This window comes from Ostrinia furnacalis, unplaced genomic scaffold (assembly GCF_004193835.3).
Source record: "Ostrinia furnacalis isolate ACB-3 unplaced genomic scaffold, ASM419383v2 OfSCF5354, whole genome shotgun sequence".
NCBI lineage: Eukaryota > Metazoa > Arthropoda > Insecta > Lepidoptera > Crambidae > Ostrinia > Ostrinia furnacalis.
The window spans coordinates 154933-169001 of record NW_021135593.1 but is presented as its reverse complement, the minus strand read 5'-3'; the positions used below and the strand labels follow the sequence as shown (position 1 = coordinate 169001).

At 38.7% G+C, this 14069-nt stretch overlaps 1 protein-coding gene across 1 annotated transcript; it reads right to left on the bottom strand.

Annotated features, from left to right (window-relative positions):
- Positions 1-6055: 6055 nt before the first annotated feature.
- Positions 6056-8151, bottom strand: LOC114360980 (zinc finger protein SNAI2). The gene is made up of 2 exons (XM_028315872.1): positions 7796-8151; positions 6056-7527 (listed from the first exon to the last, which is right to left on the bottom strand). The coding sequence occupies exons 1-2, from the start codon at positions 7962-7964 to the stop codon at positions 6569-6571; spliced, it is 1128 nt and encodes a 375-aa protein (XP_028171673.1). The 5' UTR covers positions 7965-8151; the 3' UTR covers positions 6056-6568.
- Between the last annotated feature and the right edge of the window lie 5918 nt (positions 8152-14069).

The window sequence follows — 14069 nt, the reverse complement described above, 5'->3', positions numbered from 1 at the left end:
GGGCATATAGTCAATCTACCCCGGAACCGGGGTAGATTGACTAAGAGTTGATGTTCTATAAAATGCATTTAAATATGATGATAATATTTAATAATGAACTATGTTTTGTTGTTTTTTATTAGTTTAATAGTTCTTCTATCCATTAATGCGATTTATTTCTCTGTATGGATGAAAACACAAAAAATATTTATGATTTAGTAAAAAATTAGTCAACTATCCCCGGTCTCCCCTACTTGACAGTCTAGTACTAGTTCGGTATTGATCATTTATTTAAGGCTTTGTCTGCCGTTAATTTATTTATATTTTCTATATACATAACTAACTATTCAACTATGTTGATTGATTGCTCTCACACTATCAATCAATGCCCTTGGACTATAATATATCGTGGACTCCACCCCAACAATGCGAAGTGTCGTAGCCACGAGGCTGTGGTTATTGGCGCTGGATCGCGTGATTTACGCGCCGAGCTGAGCAGAGCTGCCCGATCGCCGACGTATGCTCGCTTTCCTTAGATCTTGAACAGCTAAGCTTCAACCACACCAACGCGTGCCATCATATCATATCACCATCGCCAGCGCGTCAATGGCCAATGACAGGTCGCGCGACCCATGACAGTTCACGCGACCTGTCATTTCCATATGATCGCGCCATTTTCGCGCCGGCGATGGCGATCTGCACGCGTTGGTGTGGTTGAAGAACTAGTTAGAATTTTCCTTGATAGACATACATTTGTACAATAGAACTAATTAGAAGTACCTACAAAAACTTTTTCGTTTTAAGATTATGAATCGTGATCATCATTAGAATACTACGGTTTTGAATTATTTTGGATTATGCTACACCAGCCACTAACTAATGTTTATGTTTGAATACAACACTGTAAAGTTTATTTTTAAATGGCAACCAACACCTCTTACAAACGATCAATGCATAAATTGTATCGTATGTGGCTGATTTTATTGCGCACGTTTGCAATTACTGAATGTAGTAGCAGCTTTAATTAGAATTTGTAAGGAATTGTTAAGTTTGGACTATCTAATCAATTTATCTGTTAAGTACAGTTCCTGCAAGAGTACGTAGGAACTTATTAGATAACACCTTGAATATTAAATACTAATTATAGCACAATCAAATATTTTATGCTCGTTAATCTTTAGGTGGCCTATAAGCCCGAGAATCTGATTAGATTATGGGATTGTTTATAATCATCCGAACCAATTGTTTAATTTTACTTAAACGATAGTATAAGTATACTTTTTTATACGTCGACAGCATATCTAGACTGATATTCAAATCTAGTTTATCAGGTGTAAAATAGGTTCTGAAATTGAACTAAATGTCAAGGAACCCGCCTACTTTAATGTCAACAACAAAAATAATATCGAATTGTGTCAAAGTGAGAACATAATAAATTGTAACAACGTCATATCAAGAGTGGGTTAGGTAATTTATTGAGAGGTGCGCATTGAAATAACGTTTATTTGTGCGCGCGCGCCGACGCGACGCGCGACGTTACAAATCATGCTTATCGGCCGGCGACTGCGGCCATTGCCGCCGCAGCCCTAAATCTAGACGGATCTAGATACATATTTACCCACCTCCCGACCAGCATGCGCATCTTAAAGCCGTTAAACCTTCATAAATAGGCCCTGGAACTCGATGCCAAAGAGTAATTTGTCCACCGCACGTCTACCCGATAGCTATCAGTAAATCTGCGCGCAACCATTATCCACCTTTTATCTCCTCACTCACTAATAATTATTATTTCAACTTTAAAAGACATAAATAATTAAATGTAACAATAACAAAGCGCTTCTCAAACGAGGTCAAATTAGTGTTGAAACCCGTTTGCGTTATCTTTAAGGCGATCGATTATAACTAATAGAAAAGTTCAAAGTTCTATTAGACTATTAGGTGTGAACTCTAATTGGTACGGCATATCGGCTGGCGATATCGGATTAGATAATCACGATGCAAATAGGAACAGAATTAATTAATGAGAATGCATTGGATTGGTGGCGGAGTGCGCACGCGCCGCGCGGCCGCACGCAGCGCGCGGGACCAATCACACCACGCATGCGCCGGCCGGTCGCGTCGGCCACTAACTTCTAATTGGCACTCGTGTAGGCTGATGTGTTCGCCGCTAATCTGCGCTAGACTGCGATCGCTGATGCTGCGCGTTACACCTTCCGCATAACATTTGACTGGACTAAAATTAAGCCAATTTAAAAATATTTCAACAAAATATATCGAATTCCAGTAAATTGATAGAGTTAGAATTAGTCAGAATTTTAGCAAACACATTTTTCTCGTTGTGTATTTACCAACAAGAATCCCAAATCAGGTTAGTGACCGATGATGAATACTAATAAGAATCAGGGCTCCATCTGATTCATAGACACTTGGACGGTTTAGTTTTTGCGCTGTTGCGTAGATAGGTAGGTACCTAGCTAGACTACTTCATTATGTAACAATAAATACTATTACATCTTAATTTCAAACATCTCGATAGATAGTGGCAATGCACAACGGTTAGGTATCTACGTTTGAGAAACGTGCACTTGCCTGACAGGGTCAGAGGTTAACTGTTAGATTGTTATCTTATTGGACAACTTTCTTGCAAGTAAATGACACGATAATGACATTACGTTCAGGTTCAGATAACCCGAGATAAATGTATTGGATTACAATTTGGAGCAATAAGCCACGGGAAACTGTATAAACCAACGTACTCGTAGCCTTGACCCAAAAAGTGTACAATATTTTTATAATAACTAATATTATTTGTAAATGTAAGAGTATTGTACCTAATTAACACAATTGAGTTAACTCAAAGATACTTGTAAATTTAATTTATCTTTGTTAATAATGCCCAGTTATGCTTTGTATTTAGAAAGTTTCAGATAGACGCGATGATGGCAGAGTGAGTAACAGAAGTGTATCCGATAATGTATTAAAGTGTGTCTCTTATTTTTCAGTGTCCGATACTTTCATAGCATTTAAATGCTGCGTCTAGATTCTGTCGGGGAGTTATAGTTTGGTCTAGATCTGGTTAGTTTAACGTCATTTTGTGAGTTAGGAAAGGCACCGGGAGCGAACGGGTGGCGGGTGACCTCGTGGCCGGGTGACCGTCTGGCGCCCACCGTCTCGCCCGACCCACATCCACCGGTGCGAGCTATTATCTCGATAAATGATTAGGTTCTTACTCACAAATTGTAACTAACTAGCTACGCGCCCGGCAAGTTTGACCATATAAACTTAGAAGTTAGTAATGACGGGTAATTATTAATAATATTTCAGCATTTCTGTAGATCCATAATGATGTGTGTGATCCATAAAACGTTTAGTTTTTGTGAGGTATGAGAGACAGGAGCTAAGGTTGTCGGGTGTTCACGACCCGGTGGCCGGGTGACCGTCTGGCACCCATCTTTTTGTCCGACCCACACCCACCTATGCGATCTATTGTCTCCGTAGGTAGAACGTACCTACTCGTACCTACTGAGATGATTCGGCGTTCTTTATTATACGCTTGGAGAATTCGACCACTAAAACTATGCAATCTGTGGTAAGACGTAACAAATAAAAGTGAACAGGGTCAGGGATGTAAAGGACAGACTAGAAAAAAATTGACGGAGATTTCAGGATATTCAAATTATAGCCTGACCAGGAACATAAAAACCCTGGCATAGAGGCGCCTCAATTGCATTTGATAGTGCAACACTGAGTACAGTCGTACCTGTGTTAAATTAATAGGCTAACTTTATGTATCAGGATTCAGGATTACGGGCTAATTTGATATTTTCATAAATTAACGAAAAAATATTATTATAGGTAACATGATTTAAATAAATTAAATGAAACCANGGTCAGGCTATAAGATGAAAATGAGAAGATTTTCTTTCAGGATTTTGTTTCCGGAAATATACGTAATCGTACGTATTTTCTAATAAGAACAATGAAAATTAAGTAATTCCAATAGGAATTTTAATTAATTTTTTTTTTAATATCTACAATAACTCTAAGTAATAGTACATACCTACAAAGTAATATAATCAAATCCCTGCCACATTGTGTTTGTTGTTCGGGCTAATCAACGAACATATTCTAAAAATTGTCATTCGGTTTTCACCGATACGAAACTACTGATTCTGTCGTATCAGAATCTCTACTCGTACCTACCTATTTACAATTATATTATTGGTGCCAATTTGTATGCGAATTGGAATTCGAACACTTCAAAACACCTCTCTTGACTTGAGCTGTCATAGATGTCTGACATGACTCGACCCGATCGACGGCTCAACGTGCCGCCGAAGAACGGAATCATCTTTCTTATCACACAATCAAACTTGCAATCAATCAATCAATAACAATATTATTGGAATATCGTATAATATAGTGTAGATAGTCAGGTACGCTATAAATAGAAACGGTCAGTTAAAATAAGATCATCCTGGTGTTATGGTTTAAGATCTTTTTTTCTTATAAGAATTAATACATCAATTCACTCACCTGAAAGGTTTACAATATTTTAGTTGTAACTACCTATTTGGATAAGCATACATTTCATGATTAATAAAACAACAACAAACAACTGTAATCGATATAACATGTAAAATGATTTAATTAGTAATATAAAATGTGCATTTCGGCATTGCATTTTATTGCTGATACCTACAATTTTTTACCAGATGACTATTGAAAGATTATATTAGATAGTGTGGACTCCACACTGTGGAGTTAGGTAACGTGATGTGAAAAATAAAATAGCGGATAAATTGCATATTAAACAAAGGAAGCTGCATGCATGTGAATAACTATTCGAAAAAAAACCGTCTCTTTCCAGGCTATTATATTAGTGAGCTGCATAAATCGCTCCTAAAGATCTCTTAAAACAATGGAGATAAAATAACATACCCTGATGTATTAAAATTATAAGGTGAATAAACTTAATACATTCTTCCATAACACTACTACTACAGAATGTACTTAGGTTCTAAGTCTCGATGCATAGAATGAATATGGTTGTCCAAGACTTACTACGATGTATGTAAATAATTTGAGTCATAATACAGAGGGATAATTTATGATTCAGTATGTGGTACTGGACATGCTCTCGTTAAAAACAATGAGGCAAATAGCTGCCTTATTCGCGTTTTGCTAATCCTTTAAAACTGTTTTTTGCCGAAATACTTTAAACTATGAAATCAATCCAGAACCGGATTTTTATTTATTAGCAAAAATTTATTGTAATTAATCCGGTTGATGTCTAACAGTGTTTGTCTAACGATTCGTCTGTATCATTTTAATTCTGTCCTTCCGCTTAGTTTCTGAGAAAATAGACTGCAATAGATAAGCAGATGGATATGTAGTTTAGTAACTTACCTTTCTTTACCTTAGGTAAATTACCTTTTAAAGGTCCTGTCCGTTTCCCAAAGGTTTTCCTTCTGTTAATTTTTTTACGTCAAAACGTCTAGTGTTGCAGACTTCATCATGTTTTTTCATGATCGACCTCGATCAATTTAATATGTCAGTAAGTAGGTAGGTACACTTCACAAAATAATTGTAATTGACCCCTCGTCAGTTGAATGAAAACATTGTGTATTTTGCCAATGATGACTGGTTATCGAATAGATAGAATCTTACACTTACTGATATTAGATTTTTGATATCAATTATTTTAATTTTCAGGAGTTTATGGTTCGTTGTTTCTTTGAAGTTGTGTAAATGTGTATTTGTAATGTGAAATGCAATAAACAATTTGAATTTGGAAAAAAAACACGTGTCATATTTCCGGCAAATTAAACTAAACTTCGTAGGTATACACCACTGTATGTGACAGATCTTGTACTATTAATTCGAACCTTCAAAGAATACTAAACTTGATACTTTACTTTAACAAGTTAGTGTTTCTTACGTGCTTTTTATAATCTAATCGCCAAGTAAGAATCCAAACACAAGTTCTGCTATTTTTTGAGAGATAATGTGTTAGAGTTAGAGATTCATAAACGTGAATAAAATGAGGAAAGGATCACCCAATAAAAGAAGTTACTTAATTTAAAGAGATTTATTTTCCGTGTATAAGAGGTAACAGAAAGGAACGCGATACGGCAATCGGCTCATATAGCCTCATCAATAGGTACTATTTTCATAATGTCATTATATTATAATTATAGCGTCTTGCAACATACTGTTATAATTTTCGAGAAATATATTAATCATTTTTTTATAATTAAGGCACTTTATACATGGCTTAAAATACAAATAAAAGTTTTAATAAGTGTATGACACTTGGCAAATGCCACATGACTAGCAAAGTTGCGGCAGTCGCAACTGAAAATATATCTTACTCTAAGTCTTATTCTAAACTAATTTAGAAATCTAAATGTACATTGGTCCCTATAAAATACTTAAGTCTTTAACCTTGTATGCACACAAAATTATTTTGAGAACATTTACAATAATTTATAGTTTTAAATAATCAGGAATTTCAGAGATAACAGCGAGTGTTAGTGGATTTAACATCTAGGAAACGAGATCGTGGATCCTGCGGAACTCAGTCTTACTAATAGGCATGAACTGTGGTGGGTGGCATTGAGGGGTGCGCGTGCGGTGAAGGCAGCCCTTCCGGGCGGTACTCGTACGGGGCGCTCCCAGGAGTGCCGCAGCCTCCTTCCAAATGTTTGCTCAGGAGAGACATGCGGGAAAACGTTTTGCCACAGCCAGAGCAAGAGTATTTCTTGACATCAGAGTGAGTTTGTAGATGTGCCCTCAAGTTGGAGCGGTCAGCAAAGGCACGGCGGCAGTGATGGCAAGAGAAAGGTTTCTCTCCAGTGTGGGTGCGGATGTGCCCTTGCAGTAGCCAGGGCCTTGAGAATGCTTTCCCACATAAGTGGCATTTGCAGGGTAAAGTATGGGTGCGGATATGCATTTTAAGCGCACCCAGAGACGTGTACACTTTGGCGCAGTATTTGCAGCTGAATGATTTTCTTGCTAGACTGCCTTCAGCCGCGGCACAGTGGTACTGCTGGTGTTTTGAGAGTCCGGAGTAGGTTGAATAGGATTTAGCACAATCTGGGCACTGATAACGCGGGCGTCGGGGAGCTGATACAGACACGCCAGAGTCTGAGGAGACAGATCCAGGGGATCGTAGGTCTTCTGGGCATGGTGGAGGTGAGATGGAGGACGGCGGTGATGCTGGCGAGTAGTGAGAGTAGAGCTGCGGGTGCGCAGGGGGCGAGAGCGCTGGTGCAGCTGGGTACAACTCTTCCATTGGGTACGGTGCGTATAGTGTAGGCAGGTAGGCGTATTGTGGCGTAGGGCGGGCGAGCTCAGCCGGCGCTGGCTCAAGGCGGGCGCGGCAAGCCGCCAAATAGTCCAGTTGGTGTTGAGGCCATTCCCGGGGCTCCATCTTTACGGCGGTAGCAGCTACCGGTGATGAGGCTTTGCTTGGGTAATTTCCAGTCTTTGACAAATCTTCTGGTTTTGTACTCAAGTTTTCTGGTTCATCGTTTTCATTATCATCTGGTGACAAAAGAAAACGAAAATTAATAATGAATCATAAAAAGCGAATTTACGTGTTTATTATTTATAAATTACTTTAATTTATTTTTGTGAAAATGTAGTCTAAATTATACATTTTATTCGTTAAAATTAATATTTTGAATTCCAATAAACACTAACTTGATTTTAAAAATCGGTATTAACAACTTGCGATAAAACTTATTAACAACTTTTATTTAACACATTTAACTGGGGGTATATGTTGAGGGTTTGTAAAAAGAATACTTACAGTGATAATCATGGTAAAGTCTCGTGGCGAGGTGGGCGGGGTGCGGCGGCGTGGTGGGCGGTGTCGCTGGCCGCTCCTCCCGCACCAACACCGGCCGCTTCTTGAGCGGACAGTGCGCATACTTCTTCGACATCAGAGCGCGAGACATCTGAGAATCCTCCACTAGCATCTTGCACTTAGTTCACAACACTTAACAAATGAATAGTTCGAAAAAAGTTCTATAAATCGTAGCACAAATTCACTGAAGCTGAAACAGTCCAAACATCGCAAGTTGCGCCGGAGTCGTAGTAGCGGTCGTTACGCGAGAGACGTAGACGCATGTACTCGTCGGCGTCCGGAGTCGGAGTGGTGCGGTGAGGGAAGCGCGCGGCTTATAAGGGCTCCCCGGCAGAGTCGGCCAGGTGGCGGCGGGTAGGCCGCGCACGTGCGCCGTACCCAATCGGCGCAGCGCGCGCGGGCCCGGCCAATGGCGGCGCGCGGCGCGCGGGGCGGCCGCGGCACCTGCGCCTCCGCACCCGGCGCCGCTGCCTCTCAGTGCGATATGCCCAGCTTCAGCACCGCACCGGTTGCCATCAACTTAGCCAGCGAACCGATTTTTTGCGCAACTCTTGGGGTTAAGCACCTTTGAACTGAGCCATTGCGTCTCTTTGAAACGGTCTCGTACTTTGTTCAGACGGTTCATTGTATTCCAAAGTCGATCGAGATCAGCAGCTGGAGACGAAATTTGTTTGTTCATGAAACTTGCCATTCAAAAACTTTTCCTTCGTCCAAAATCATTTAGAAAAAACTTGGCGCAAAATTGAGATTGGCTATGAAAGATTTTATCCACAATATCTATGATGAAAAGTAGTCAAATCAACCATGAAACGATAACTTAATTAATTTAGAATATCCTAAACAATAACAAGATTTCGCACCAAACAATGATTGATTGATTTATTATGATTGACGCGATGCTGCACTTCTATGAATAATTGCATGAGTGATTGGACTGCGACCTACTTCGCAAAATTGGTGTGTTAAATGAAACTCGATGACACATGAATGTTTAGTGATACTGTTAATGTCGCAGAGTCACTCGATTGACCTTGTCCTCTTTTCCTTATGTGTTTTTCTCTTCCTTTTACGATTAGTTAGGTACGACGTGCTTTTATCTATAGAAAATATTTGAGTTTAAGTAGACATAATTCACTTTCTTAAAATCCCACAGGTCTGTCTGTTGACTTTTTCGTAAGTTATCGTAAATAATACACATACTTAGCAGTTTTATTTTGATCAAAGTAAATAGAAATATCTAGTATCAATAACTAATATAAAATGAAAGTTATTCAATGACAGTGGTGATACGTCAGCACATCGCAGACAACTCAACGTGCAAGTGCAAGCAAGCTCAGCAAATATATGGACACTTAAGATTAGCTCGTCAAATGCTGAATACGTGTTTCATAAATACATTTGCATAAACTTGCTTGTTATTGTATAGTATTGCTATGTATTTAGTATATGACAATGTGATAAAATGTAATTGAATCCAAAACGTTCCCATTCCTTTTGTGTTTATGTATTCATAACTATATTCTATACTGTTTTCCGTCTAAATGCATCCTAACTGTGGTTACTTCAACCATCAATCAGGTTTGTCCACCAAAAAGTCTCACAACGGATTATTGTAATAATAATTTACCATTTTGCGTAACCGGAAATACTTCTAAACCCGTTTGGTGCGACAAAAAGATTTCCGTGTGTGTATCAAACCAAACAAGATACGTTCGCAACCCTTCCCAACGCGGAAATGTAACGTTCGTTCTTGTCTTTGTTATATTTTTTTACAGCCAGTGTTAATTCCCACAGGTCAGTCTGCTCCATGGGTAATTTAGAAATTCTCACAGAAACGAGTTGCACACTGCTAAGTATTTAAATAAGGTACTATTTCGACGTTAGTATTTGAAATCTGCAATACGAGTAGTAAGTAGGTCCTACCTATTCGTATTTATATCTAACCCACAGATCTTCAGTCAATTTCAAAAGATCGTTGTTAGTTTTTCAATTATCCGGAAATTGAAATGCCTAAGTATTTGAAATATTTTCAATATTCAATTAATGGTTCAACAACTGTCAAAGGACACATTCTTGTAAAAGTTATCGGACGATTGAAATTAGTGGTTTAAGGTTAGGTAGATAGGAATTATCGCTGCGTTTAATAAGCGCATTGAGTTGTCTACTCAGCAAGTTCAATGTTCATGTTGATCATCCACATCATGATGACAAGGATTGCATGTGGTGAAATTCACCTCATGACTCAGCCCGTAAATGTGTCAAGGGTCGACATGTAATGGACAAGAACTACTTAGCTAGGTATTGGATTATTAATATCATGTTCATATGGTGACTAATACCATTGATACTCAGCAATACCTAAATAATTCTTCCACTTATCAAATCTTCCGGATGGATCTTGTCATCATAAGTAAATATAAACAACTTAAGTGGGTGGGAAGCAGTCCTGTAATTTAATAAACAACATGTCTGTCATTAGCTAATTGACCCTGTGAATGAATTCTAATCGTATTTTACGCATGGGAACGGTAAACAATTCGATCGAGCGTTGGTAAACAAGACATTAAATAAGTCTATTGAAATGAATACATGCCGACTATTTATCGAGTTTAATAAAAACAAAACACTGATGATCAATTAATATTACTTATTTAATAACCATGCAAGTTGTGAGAATGTTTTGTTTACTAAAGATGCCTAATGACGGACTTATTAATGAAGGATCATTTGGAATATGTATTCTCTTTTAAGTTTTGGTTTACTGTTTATCTTATAACGGCATCTTTACTTATTTAACGGTAATTCAGATAATGAACGGTTCACGACTACTAGGAAATATCCATAAACTATTATTACTAAATGGCATTGTAATATTAAATCAGTGATTGCTCAGCCTGAAGAATATGTAGGACTTGATTATATTGTGGGTACAGCCTGTCTTAATTGCGGTACTACGATGTTTTTGTACACTAATATAAAGCTATCCATCCATCCGCTATCCGTCCATTTATAGACGTGTTATTATGTAGAGACTGCGACATAGGGTGCCACTAGAAGCAGCAATAACAAGCAACGAATATAATAAATGTAGAGCTGTCAACCAAATTCAAAAGAGACCACATTCAGGAATAAATTTTTGAGCTTTTGTCTTTTGTTCTTCGTCCGCATTCCGCATAGATTTAGAAATTTTATTGTAGCCTATATCTATGTGTGCTATTCAAATGTAATTAAAGCTACTAAGTGGAAAGTTTCATCAAAGTCCGTCAAGTAGTTTTTGAGTGACGAAGTTAGGTCCTTACAAACTTTCGCGTTTATATAATACTAGCTTTCCGCCCGCGGCTTCGCCCGCGTGGAATTTTGTCTGTCACAGAAAAACTTTATCGCGCGCGTCCCTGTTTCAAAAACCGTGATAAAAACTATCCTATGTTCTTTCCCGGGACTCAAACTATCTCTATGCCAAATTTCATCAAAATCGGTTGCGAGGTTTAAGCGGGAAAGCGTAACAGACAGACAGACAGACAGACAGACAGACAGAGTTACTTTCGCATTTATAATATTAGTTGGGAAGTTGGGATTAGTGCAGACAATGCAGTTAAATTCAGATTTATCAAAAATGACTTTTGTCACCAATATTTTAATCATCATTGTCTACTAAAGAAAATGGTAATTTTTGGTCGCATTTAACGTACTAGGGGTTTAATTATTTGACTATGTCAATTCGGATTAAGTGTCATCTGCCAGTATCACGAGAGGCGGGAGGTGGCTAGATCTAGGGGTGGCGGGCGTGCAGCGGCTGCGCGGCCAGGTGTTCGGGCGGCCGGCGCACGGTGGGCNTAATATCAGCCCACCGTGCGGCGCGTGCGTAACGGTCGCGGCACGAGCTGCGCCGCGCAAGCGCAGGGGCCGTGCGCTATGGCGGAAATAGCGATGGACAGGGGCGCCGCGGGCAGGTGTGCGCGATACCAGCCAGCTCTCAATGTCGCACAATTGGCGGTTAATTCCTCGCATACATTACTCGCGAATGTCGAGTAATGCAGTAGCGTTTGAATTTGCATGTTTTATTATTAACGATGTTCGGATGTTTTATTTATTACGTGATTTAGATTTTCAATGTATACTTATGTGATACGTGAATCGTAATCTTGGAATAGAAGAGAGATCATGATTACTAAGGCACAGATACTTTACTTAGGATTAATTCATAGATTTGATTGAGTCCAATCAGCAATCAATGCCAGCTTTCAGGAAAAATCATGATTGAAAAAAAAAAATTTGTGAAAGGATTAAGTACATAGATTTGATTAAATTCAGCTATGTCCAATCAGCAATCAATGCAGCTTTCAGGAAAAATCATGATTGTAAAAAAAATTGGATGTAAAATTTCAATGAGGAAGTGATTCAGCTTTAATTTAATAACACAAAAATAAACTATTGTCAAACACGAGTATGTTCAATCATTTTCCTTTCCTGAAAATTTCAATAGATGTTGGCTTAATTAGGTTAAATATGCACAATATTATGAAATAACCGTAAATAAATAATAAAAATGACAAATTCTATTTGTATTTTTCTGCTGCTACGATTGTAAAATGATTTATTAAAATGATGGTACACCGTCACTCATAAGTAAATAGTAGGTAGGTAAGATATTACAATTGCATAACATTTCGTAGGCTGTGAAGTGTGTAATAATAACTGATATTATTAATTCGGATTATGACGTCCGAGAGCGTTTGCACACCTGCATTGTTGTATGGGTATTTGTATCATTGTTTGTCAGCTTACCTTCTACATGCACACACGGAACGCTGCACAAAGCGTAGGCACCCACGAGTGGAGTCCGACCCTGCATTGTGTTGAATCAGTGCACAGCTATGCCGGCAGCTGGCTGCTCGTGCAGAATCACATGTCTGTACCCGAATGGCACATCTGCACGGAACTAACGTCCCCATTTAAAACGACTTAAATGCCTCTACCACTGCTCTCGCCACCCGAACAACCGCGATGGTCGTTACGACCTTTCGAAAAACCTCCCCGATTAGGGTCTCCCCCATTCATTGTTTCATACACTGAAAGGAAAAAGGTCGTAGTTGACAGCCCTTTATATGAGCATTGCCGTCATTTCACAAAAGAGAAACTTTCATGTTTGGTTCGGTAAATCACAAATTACTGTTCGACTCTAGTACTCAGAAAATATGGTCTCATTTTAAATATTGTGCAAATCGATTCGGCCTGTAAAGTCGAATTTCCAGCAGCATAAAACTCGACAATACGACGTTTTTGATTTTGGATATTTTAGTCTGCAGGTAGGTGAGTAGTTTAATTTTGAATAATGGCATTGCTGTAGAATTTTCTATATAAAGCACACAGGGCCATTCAACGCTTTTATAAACACTTTTAATACAGATGGATTGAGCTTTCTGTACAGGATGCTCTACATTTTTATATCGTCTCTGAAAAATGATATTTGATTAGTTTCTTTTATGTTGAAGAAGGAAATTCTATACCTTGTTTACTTTTGTTGAATATGATTTGTCAGTTATTTTGTTTTTACTTTATTACATAATTTTATTTTCACCTATGTGCCAAATTCGAATACTTACCTAACTTAAAATAAAAGCAACTCCGATTTATTTTTATAACACCTAACCATTTTGGATTAATTAACCCACATTGGTTCAATTATAAAAATCTAGCAAATTCAGTTAGTGTTTCAAAAAAATTTAAGGCCCAGTCTTTAATTAATTTACCCGAGAAAATCTCCAACGTCGAGCTATTGGAACGCTGCCACGAAATTCCGATCGACCAGCAGATCAAGCGCCGCAAGTGGAACTGGATTGGCCACACTCTCCGAAGGGACCCCGATCACATCCCTAAGCAGGCTCTGGATTGGAATCCCCAAGGAAAACGCAAACGTGGTCGACCCAGGCAAACTTGGCGGCGCACTGTAGCGGACGAGGCAAAGAATATCGGCAAGACCTGTAGCGAGATCAAGCGAGAAGCTCAAGACCGAGCGAGATGGAGGACTGTTGTGGACGCCCTCTGCCCCATCTAGGGGACATAGGACCATAAGTCAAGTAAGTCTTTACTTAATTACGAGGGTAAAACAATCAAGTATAACAGGCACGACTCATACACAAGCAGTATTTTTTCCGACTTGTAATTAAACTATACCTCGATAATAAAACATAAAATAACGACTCGTACATTTTTTCCG